Below are 10,305 nucleotides of genomic sequence, written 5' to 3'. Positions count from 1 at the left end.
CCTGCTCTTGTAAAGAATTTCGATGGCAAGATGCATGTTTGTGTACAGAGTAAATTAGCCCCAAAGGATTGGTCAAGCGCCCGACCCATATACCAAGAAGAAAACCTGATCGGGATTCGTGGCCAGGATATTCTGGGTTCAAATTCAGGTGTGGTCAAAAAAACCTGGTGGTCGCCAACTATTTTTTAAGTCAATTCGAGTTTTTTTTATCATTACGACAGCTGAAAGACCAGTTTGGTAGAAAATTTAAAATCGGCTTGATCCTTTTAATCAAATCAAATCATGTTTATTTTGCGAAAAAAGCAACTACGCAGATGAACAATATACAAAAAAATAAAATGGCATGGACACCGATAAAACCATAAAGGTTATCGAGTCAGACGCCTGTGTAAAGGTGATTTCCTCACGGAGAATCACCGTCTGTCGTAGGATCGCAGCCAGTCGCACTGGGAGGGTTTTGACAGGCGACAGGTTCTTTAAAAATAACCTTGTAACGCCCCAACCATCTCTAACTGACACAATATTCGGGAAATTCTGAATCAATGGTACTTTTCAAGACACACTAAACCAGTTACACGACAATGTCTTAACATCTTAGGTTACAGCGAAGGCTCTGGAAGACTCGTAACAAAGTTTTCGATTGACGGTTCGTGTTAAAAAGGAACAACACTTTTTTTACTGTTGTTGTTTTTCAGACGTTTTTAAATTCATTTTATTGTGTTTACTGTAAAAAACTGAAGATGCCTATGCGGCGGAATATATATTCCTGATAAAATGCCAGGCTGATGCTGCAGTAAAAAGCTACTCTTCTGGGGTTTTTTTTATGTAAAATTGTATTTTCTTATCTGCTCAAAATTAAAAAGAGGCAAATGACGCATACACATGAAAGCATTATTACAAATAAAATACACTGAATAAAAACACAACCTACACGGCGGCACATATAGAGTACGTATACCTACTGGTAGTGAGGCTTACTTTTCTAAATATATGATAAATTTTTTTGTGATTTTTAATTTTTTTTTTTAATTGTGATTTTTAATTTTGTGAAAATGATTGAGCTCAACAGAATCGTTACAGCGAACATTCTGTATTACTACGTAACAGAATTACAGAAAACTTTCGAATTTTTTGCACCTTTTCCTTTCTTTGTGACCTCGTGCGGTGTCGTTGCGATGCCTCTGTGACATCAGTTAGTTCGTTTCCTTGTTCTGACTGTGTGCCATAAGCAAGAAGTGGTTTAATTATGCAAAAAAAGTAACGCAAACGAGGTTAAAGGTTATCTTCCATAAAAGTAAGTAAACGTTTAATATAGCCTCAGTCATTGAGAATTGATTCTGGGAATCATTTCCCATTCTGTTGCAATTTGGCCCTGAAGATTTCCACCTTATTATATATATAACAACTGTCTATGAAACTTTCGTTTCAGGTTAAAATCTTTCAGTCTTCTTTAATTAGACATGTATATTTCGCTTCGTTAAAAGCATCATCAGTGTCTATAAAAGCAAATTAAGAATTAGGCCTCAGTCATTGTTGATAATTTTGACATATTTTAATATACATACGTCATATTTTAATACACATACGCCATATTAGACCTTGCGTGGTGTCGTTGCTGTAGAACAACTTCGAAGTCAGGTATTTAGTCTCGTTGTTACGACTGTTTTCCAAAGGCAAACAATAGTTGAAATATTGGAAAAATAAAACGCACACGCAAAAAAACATCACTTTTCTTAAATGTTTTGTTTAGTGCCATTGCGAGGGGTATCCCAAGCTAGAGTTTTTTTTGCCAGAAAGCGATTTGCCGTTATGTAAAATTTTCAACTTTAGTCGACAGAGCACAGTGGCCCTACGTGTCCAGGATAATATAATGAACTGATGATTTTTTCGATGTCGATTTAAACCCGTCAAAAAAAGCTCTTCCACTTAGCATGGATGCAATGCCAGTGAAACCTGAAAATGTCATTTATAATAAACATGCAAATCATCTATGCTTGACCTCCAGCAAAGTTCTTCAATATTTAAATCCCACCACTGCTATAAACTGTATATAAGTTGTAACAATAAACACAAAATGCGAATTGTACCGCTAATGGATTCTTTTGTCAATCAAAATTACAGCTGTAACCAGTATTGGTGGCAAAAAGTAGCACAACGACATCATACAATAACTACAACAAATTTGCAATATATTTTGCAACCCTTTCAGCTAACTACTGAAATGCCGCAATGAAAAACTAGTTGGAATTTCTTTTTCCATCCCCAAACCTACTTCCCTTTCGCGCAAACCAGCTCTGTCGAAATTAAGCATACGCTTGACTGCATGACATGGGCGACTGAACAAAACCACATTCAAGATCACATTCCGCTTCGTACCTTGCAGCTGGATTTCCTCGGTCAAGATCCTATACGACCAACACGTCAACGATTGGCATTAAAGCTATGTAACCAATATGTTTTCAATAGTGAGCCATGGAAAGGTCCACTGTTTCTACATAATAGGTCCTACAATGATCTTGTATGTGAGCAGTCAAGCAAGACATTCAATTTGTGGTGACTACAGCACAGTCGCCGTCAACCATTGGGAACAAAGCTAAGCGCAACCCGCGGAAAACAAACCAACATGGAAGTGCTAAGAAAAACTTGTACAAGCTATAGGGCCTAAAAAACAACTATAAAAGCAATTTCAAGCACTTCTTGTATTTCAATGTTTATCATTTATCTGGTGCAATGTGACAAAGTTAACAACCTAAAAACCGGTTGCATTTGTTTAAAAGCGAAGTGGTTTGGAAGTGATTCGAATTCAATACACCTCATTTGAACCGGTAGAACGCGAGAACAATTGAGTGCGGCAGTGCTCCTCTTGCACATGAAAAGGGAGGAGCGATTGGGCGAAGCGAATTCGAATTCGTTCTTCACGTACAAATTTACGTGTGCAGAACATCTTAGATGCTCCATAACACGTTTAGCGAATGATAACACAAAATCAATCATCCGGACGTGGGCGCTGTTGAGCTGTTTTAGTTATGAGTTGATGGTCGATGAGCAATTGGGGGCGGTTGATTGGTAGCATTGGCCATGTGTCCGACCCATATACCAAGAAGAAAACCTGATCGGGATTCGTGGCGAGGATATCCTGGGTTCAAACATCGGTGTGGTAAAAAAAAATATGAGCAATTGGCAACATCATTTAAGAAGCCCCGACCCATGTAGACTTGTAGCCGAGATATTCTGGATTCGAATCTCGGTGTGGTCGAAAATTTAAAAAAATAGAGAATTTTTACCTGTATTGGCTCACGTTAAAGTCGCGTCGCATCACTTGACGTTGTTTAACCGTATACGATAATCATTCTGTAGTTGTTTGCAATAGGTATTGTAAAAAGGGATAACATGGAAAAAGTAAACGAACTAGAATTACCTTCCATAGAGGTTACCGATTCTTGTCTGTTTACGTTAAGTGCAGCTATCCTGCAAGAACCTTAAAACACTGCAATGTTTTATTTGGTATCTATTATCGTGCAATCAATATTATGGCATCACTGACGATAAACAGTACACCAGTTAATGTGAAACAATCGTTTTGTTGGCAAGATTTTTTCAGCAAACAAGTACTTCAGTCCGTCGCATTTTTGTTAAAAACCCTTCACATAAAATGCGCTTGAATTTCCTCTAACGTTTTTCCCTTGGTGTCGGGCACATAAAAGATTTGGAAAAGCAAGAAACAAGCATGAAACACTATCGCTTTGTAAAAAGTACTACTTCGCGATATTAATAAATTCATAGTGTATTTGTATGTTAATGTTTGTGTGAAAAGTACCACATGTACAAGTATGCCACCAGTCAACTGCAGGTACGCGATTGAATCAATTTTCTCAGTCGGACAAATATTAAACATTTACTCAAATTTGATTTCTTGAAACCTCAACAAAATCTATTTTGTTCGTTCCCGTGGCATTCGCTTGCGATTGTTGGCGTTTGCGTTATCGCACGAAACACCTTTGTTGTTGCTCAACCATTTTGTCAAGTTATATCCTCCACGTCGCGGCAATGCGCAGACCTTCTTTACTAACTAAATTCCTACCAAGATGGTGGAGACTTACGTTTAGCAGTCGTTATAGCAGCCAAATATGAAAACTCCTGTACCGTTTTGTTCTTGTGCGTTTCGGCGCTTTGCAGGGATCATAAAAGTACGATATGATTCTCCATGTTGTCAACAAAAAATGCAGAAATGATAATTATTATTTTCCTGACACAGTTAAACAAATGAAAAAGTCAAAAAAAGCAGCGAGAGACCTTTATAAATCTGTTTGTGTTGATAATACAGTACGAAATGCATTTCACACATCCCATAGAAAGCAACACAAAACCAATTTCATCAATAACGAACAAAAAAAAACACCCAAATCTTAACCAAGTTAAGAGCATCTTTCCCTATGAACTGCATCTTGCCGATCACATAATATATATTTTTACCTACGACATCTTGGCACAGTCGCCACAACTTCCTTCTGACCGATTTGCTGGCGAAACCGTTTGAGCGCCTCTAGTGAGCTCAGTTTTTAAGGCCTAAAAGCATATCTTGCTCGGCGAGTGAAATGTTAAAATTAGCGCCAGCTATATTAATTTTATTGAAGCACTTGTGGCTAAGGGTCTGTATTTATTGCTTACTTTATACACGCACATGTTATGACAGCTACAACGCAAAAATTGTAAAGCGAATTAAAAGCAAAATGGTCGCAAATCATAAACGGCAAAATTATGTACACCTTTTTATACAAAACGCTGCAACACAATTCAATGCCAATTAGCAAATCATTAGTCAAACTACCAATGTCAAAAATATTGTATGTCAAGATGTACAGTTAAACCTTCAGGCAATAGCTTTTAAATTGGTAAATCTAGGTTTACATGAACCCATTACTCGCGTGAGCAACCATTCTTCCGGTTTTGTGGCGAAGCCCATTTTCTGCACATCCGCTTCGACAACCCAAGATTTAAACCATAATTGAACATTCCTGAAGAAAACGTGGGCGTCTTGAAGGGTTTGGACATACATTGTTTTGTGAAACAAATTCACGTTTTTCCATTTTACTAAATGAGATTCTATATTCCAATTTTAAAGCTGCAAGTTTTTCCTCCCTAATATCTGCTGGCAAGTTTGCTGTGAAAGCCTTGCCTATGTTTTCCACTTTGTCATAAAATATTCCCATCTGGGTACCGCTCATTTTTGTTCCAGAAAGCATCTAATAAAGAATAGGAATTTTGATTAATGTTTATTTTACGCAAGTTTGGACAACAAAATATAATTTTGTGGAAATAGAAAGGAGTCGAAAAGTAAATACGAACATATTTCCCACCCATTGCATTTCTTTATTTCATTTTTTCAAAAGGAGTTGTAATAGAACTGATGATCTTTTTCGTTGATAATTCTGGCATAAATAGACAAGCATCTAATTATTAAATTACAAATAATTTACCCAGTATGCCAATTCTCACCAAGTACATTTTATTGTATTTTTTCTGTGTTTCTATCCACTTTTTAACTGTTTCCTTTGGACAAAGAGAAAGTATTTCCTCGGTATTTGCCGAACTTCTCCATTTATTTAAACTTTTCTCGGAAATGGAAAACAAGGATTCAACTCGAAACATCTTAAAAATTATACTGCAATAATCTGTTTGGCAAATGAACAGAAATGATTTATTTTATTTTCCTACCGATGTTGCCAGCAATATTTTTCTTGCACAAAGAATGAATGCTTTGTATTGCCTTTTCCAATTCAACACGATTCTTTGTCTAGAAAAATGCATGTAAGTATTTATATTTTTGCAAAAATGAACACAGTAATGTAATGCCACACGTCTTCTTTCAGTTTATATTCAACGTCATTTTGATCACTGGAGGTTGAAAACTGGTCAAAGTAGTGTTTAACGATGTTGTCCATCGAAGAATCAAGTTTTCGTTTGAAAAGATCCTGCCACGTTGCTGGCAGGTTCCCCATATGATCAACAACAAAATCGTCCATCGTTTGTTTTTTTATACTCAGGACGTTTTTCTCAAGTATGCCTTTATTTTTGACCTATGTAAGCGAAAAGAAAAAAATGCAGCAGGCCTTTAGCTTTTCATGTACAAAATTTTCTTACCTTTTCTTGAAAATTTTGAAGCACATTTTCAGATTCCTTCAAAACAGCGATAGCAGTATTTACCTACAATATACACAGTTTCTTGCATTTGACGTGGCATAAAATATTCGTAAATGCTGTCTCACATTCTCTCGCCCAGTGTGTGTGTGTGTGTGTGTGTGTGTGTGTGTGTGTGTGTGTGTGTGTGTGTGTGTGTGTGTGTGTGTAAAAAACTTTGTTTGGTTTTACCTGTTGTAGTTCATTATCCTCCAAAAATACCCTTAATAATAGGTCAAGTTTCTTTTCCAGTTCAACCAGCAGTTCTGCTTCAAAAGTTTTGTCAACCACTTTGTCGCCTGCAGTGTCCTTGAACAGTTTAATTGCGTTGTTTTTCATTTCACCAAACTCTTTCTTTATTCTATCAGCAGACAAGAAGCGACATTGATTCACGTGTCTTCCGTATATTCTCTAAAGTCATTCGTTTTGAGTTAAGCTATTTGTTATGTACTGTTCTGTCTGCACACACAAACCTTAAACTCATTAAGGCATGCATCGAAACAGTCTTCCATCAACAAGCGGTATAGCTCCCACACACCTGCCTGTGCATAAAAAGATAACAAAAATTGATTTATTTTGTTTGAACAAAAGTCGAATGAACCAGATATTATCTAATCATCCTAGTGCCAAAGTTTTTAGTTGACACAAAAAATTATTTTTCCTGCAATCACAAAGATAAAATAACGTCCCGACTAATATACTAAGCACTGTAAAATATAAATGCAGCACAATACTACACACAACAACTTTAAAATATTTACAGCCAATATACCCTTGAAATGTTGTTTAGATTTTCTGCAATAAATATTCTTTTTTCCAGACTCTTTTCCAAATCAAGTCGACTTTGTGAAACAAAGTGTTGTAACTCAGGCTTTAACCATGTATCAGACAATTTCATCACTTTATTAACAATTTTTGAATAAGTATCCTTCAAAACTTTATCGGACATGTATTTGTTTTCAGTTGAGGCAACCTAAAAAGAAGCATTGTTGAAAGTTACGATTGAAAGGGTAAACGCATGCCTAGGACAGACCTTCATTTCCTTGTAGAAATCATCTTCACTGCTCTTCATAAGATTTGCAACAATTGTGGTTGATAATGCCTAAATATAGTCGTAAATTTAAATGAATATCTTCAACAACGGCAGACAAAAGACCTGTAAGATTCCATTCGGACCAAATACGTTTTTTTCAACTGTTTCCGAAATTGCTATTGCCATATTGATAATATCCTCTCCTTTGAGCGTCAAATCATTAAGCTTCTTTACTTCGATTTCCTCAAACATTTTTTTTAGAATATTATCAGTTGCATCCAAAAACATTGAGTCAATATCTGTGTTTAAAAATATATCAAAACATTTTTCAAACCAAAACAAACGTACAAAACTGTAATTGATGTAGAGAACTGCCATGTAGAGATAATTGTGACAGAAAGACAGAAATAGATAAGTTGTAACAGACATATTGGGATACAGCAAATAAAATATGGTGCTTCGTTTTTCAGCTTGCATTTGGTGAAACATTTGGAACAAAAATGCATAAGAATATATATAACATACCTTTTATACTAGCTTTAGTGTTGGTTTTGTTTCTGTATCCTATTTTATTTCCAGGTGCGGAAGCAAAGGGGTTGACCAGTCCCTCACAAGAAAGAGCAACGTCCGATTTGCGATTTGCACCAATACATTATTAATGTTTTTGGTGCGTTGAAGGCAAGATTCGTCGCACAATATTACTTTAAAAGCAACCATCTTACTTGGTAACTTTCCAAAAGGTTTGCACCAAACACAAGACTTCCACAATCTGAAAACGTCGTGACACAAATATTAGATTAAAAAGTTAGTTAATGATATTATCTAGATATGTAAAAACCGACCTTCAGTTTATTCAAATGTGATGAATCTATCATGCTAATTACATTGTGAATCTGACATGAGCTTAAAAACGTACTTAAACAGAACACAAAAGAATCGGAAAACTCCGAATTTTTCCTATCAAAAACTCCTTGTGTATCCATGAGAAACACAGCTATCTGTAGATCCAAAAACATACATAATACCCTAGTATATTGTTTTACGTGATTGTGTAATGCTGTTGTTGTTTATGCTGTTGGTAATTACAACACTAAAGAAGGGACTTTAGCCTAAGGGGCCCACAAGGTGAAACTACATATTACAGATTAAAAATCGTTTCTAACATATTCTATTCGACATATTTATTACCGTGAGGAAGCCTAGCTGGATAGCTGGTAAAACGTCGGTTTAATTGTGCCAGAAAGACAGATTATTAAAATAAATTCTATTCAGATGCAACCCTTTTGGTTTTCGTTACTTTTTAGCCAAAATGGTTCACTCCAAACCAATATTCCTTCAGTGTGAGACTCAGTTCCCGGACGCCATTCAAAATACTTGTTTAACTCGGCATTTGGGTCGTTTTTCCATTCGTCTTTCTGTATCAGAGATTCAAGTTTAAAAGAAACTGAGGTAAATTAAACAAAAAACGTATCAAAAATATTCGGAATTATATAATGCACAAACTTTCTTTAAATGCATTTGACGGTGATGTCCTGTTTGATAAAATATATTGTCATATGAGCTAACCTGGTTTTTCACAAGAAAGTCCAAGTATCTTGATACCAAGTTCATAAAAAAGGACTTTCCCTTTCTTAAGCATCCTGCAATTGAGTAGATTGCAACAGGGGAGTAACGAACGTCGTTTCTTCCAAACACTTTTTTGATTTTATTTTGGTCAATCACGTGCACGTATTCCTTGTTTACTTCTTTCTTCTTTGTTATTGTAACCGCTTAAATACGACCAGACTAGTTTAAAAATTTTCATTTCGTGTAGTTATTAAGAAGGAAGTCATTATACATCAACATATGCTGCGCCCGAATATTTGTAAAGTAGGGTGGATAATGCTTAATACTGCATTTGCATGCAGTTACTTACCACAAGGCGCACTTGGAAGCGCTGGCAGTACGCTTCGGAACATGAGATCACTTCACAAAATAAAGCTTCTGTAACTAATAACATGAATAGTTAAATAAAATTTTTTGGACATATCACATAAACCTGGGTGTCCAAAACTAGAGTTTTTTTTGCCAGAAAGCGATTTGCCGTTATGTAAAATTTTCAACTTTAGTCGACAGATCACGTGGCCCTACGTGTCCAGGATAATATAATAAACTCATGATTTTTTCGATGTCGATTTAAACCCGTCTAAAAAAAGCTCTTCCACTTAGCATGGGTGCAATGCCTGTGAAACCTGAAAATGTCATATATAATAAACATGCAAATCATCTATGCTTGACTTCCAGCAAAGTTCTTCAATATTTAAATCCCACCACTGCTATAAACTGTATATAAGTTGTAACAATAAACACAAAATGCGAATTGTACCGCTAATGGATTCTTATGTCAATCAAAATTACAGCTGTAACCAGTGTTGGTGGCAAAAAGTAACACAACGACATCATACAATAATCACAACAAATTTGCGGCATATTTTGCAACCCTGTCAGCTCACTACTGAAATGCCGCAATGAAAAACTAGTAGTTATTTATTTTTCCATCTCCGAACCTACCTCCCTTTCACGTAAACCAGCTCTGTCGAAATTAGGGATTCACTTGACTGCATAACTTTTGGCCGATTAAACAGGCCACATTCAAGACCAACTTCCGCGTCGTACCTTGCACCTGGATTTCCTTGGTCACGATCATACGACCACCATGTCACCGATTGGAAAGCATTAATAATCAATAGAGTCAACAATGTTTCCAATGGTGAGTCGTGGAAAGGGCCCCTGTTTTCACATAATAGGTCCTACAATGATCTTGTATGTGAGCAGTCAAGCAAGACATCCAATTTGTGGCGACTACAGCACAATCGTCGTCAACAATTGGGTATAAAACTAAGTGCGAAACAATTTGTGCAAGCTATAGGGCCAAAAATGAATGGAGACAAACTTAAACAAACCCGCACACTTAAAACCGCTTGCATTTGTTTAAAAACGAAGTAAATTCAACACACCTTCATCGAATGGATTAAACACGGGAGCAATTGAATGCGCCAGCGCTCCTCTTACGCATGAAAAGAAAGGAGCGATTGGGCGAAGCGAATTTGAACACG

The 10,305-nt window shown here is 36.3% G+C and overlaps 2 protein-coding genes and 1 long non-coding RNA gene across 3 annotated transcripts; all 3 read right to left on the bottom strand.

Moving 5' to 3' along the window:
- Positions 1 to 4,698: 4,698 nt before the first annotated feature.
- LOC145909136 (uncharacterized) lies at positions 4,699 to 5,551 on the bottom strand. Its single transcript, XR_014403108.1, has 3 exons — positions 5,497 to 5,551; positions 5,358 to 5,429; positions 4,699 to 5,243 (listed from the first exon to the last, which is right to left on the bottom strand). It is a non-coding gene; the product is annotated as an uncharacterized LOC145909136 (long non-coding RNA).
- A 64-nt stretch (positions 5,552 to 5,615) lies between these two features.
- Positions 5,616 to 7,849, bottom strand: LOC145907863 (uncharacterized). The gene is made up of 10 exons (XM_082994951.1): positions 7,736 to 7,849; positions 7,334 to 7,509; positions 7,211 to 7,279; positions 6,950 to 7,150; positions 6,651 to 6,719; positions 6,370 to 6,588; positions 6,142 to 6,204; positions 5,859 to 6,077; positions 5,716 to 5,794; positions 5,616 to 5,649 (listed from the first exon to the last, which is right to left on the bottom strand). The coding sequence occupies exons 2-10, from the start codon at positions 7,496 to 7,498 to the stop codon at positions 5,636 to 5,638; spliced, it is 1,098 nt and encodes a 365-aa protein (XP_082851077.1). The 5' UTR covers positions 7,499 to 7,509; positions 7,736 to 7,849; the 3' UTR covers positions 5,616 to 5,635.
- Positions 7,850 to 8,478: 629 nt separating this feature from the next.
- LOC145909539 (atlastin-1-like) lies at positions 8,479 to 9,454 on the bottom strand. The gene is made up of 3 exons (XM_082996924.1): positions 9,126 to 9,454; positions 8,777 to 8,979; positions 8,479 to 8,625 (listed from the first exon to the last, which is right to left on the bottom strand). The coding sequence occupies exons 1-3, from the start codon at positions 9,166 to 9,168 to the stop codon at positions 8,479 to 8,481; spliced, it is 393 nt and encodes a 130-aa protein (XP_082853050.1). The 5' UTR covers positions 9,169 to 9,454.
- Between the last annotated feature and the right edge of the window lie 851 nt (positions 9,455 to 10,305).

The sequence above is a fragment of the Ascidia mentula genome, chromosome 7, assembly GCF_947561715.1.
Source record: "Ascidia mentula chromosome 7, kaAscMent1.1, whole genome shotgun sequence".
NCBI lineage: Eukaryota > Metazoa > Chordata > Ascidiacea > Phlebobranchia > Ascidiidae > Ascidia > Ascidia mentula.
Note: the sequence above shows the minus strand (reverse complement) of the source record. Positions and strands in the feature narration are given on the sequence as shown.

Coding starts and splice junctions, on each gene's coding strand:
- LOC145907863 (XM_082994951.1), bottom strand. CDS start 7,498: ATGTTTTTGGATGCAACTGATAATATTCTAAAAAAAATGTTTGAGGAA. Junction 6,205..6,369: donor AGGATAATGAACTACAACAG/GTAAAACCAAAC, acceptor TGTATATTGTAG/GTAAATACTGCTATCGCTGT. Junction 5,795..5,858: donor AATATAAACTGAAAGAAGAC/GTGTGGCATTAC, acceptor GCATTTTTCTAG/ACAAAGAATCGTGTTGAATT.
- LOC145909539 (XM_082996924.1), bottom strand. CDS start 9,168: ATGTTCCGAAGCGTACTGCCAGCGCTTCCAAGTGCGCCTTGTG. Junction 8,980..9,125: donor GCTTCCAAGTGCGCCTTGTG/GTAAGTAACTGC, acceptor GTCGTATTTAAG/CGGTTACAATAACAAAGAAG. Junction 8,626..8,776: donor ACTTTCTTGTGAAAAACCAG/GTTAGCTCATAT, acceptor TCTCTGATACAG/AAAGACGAATGGAAAAACGA.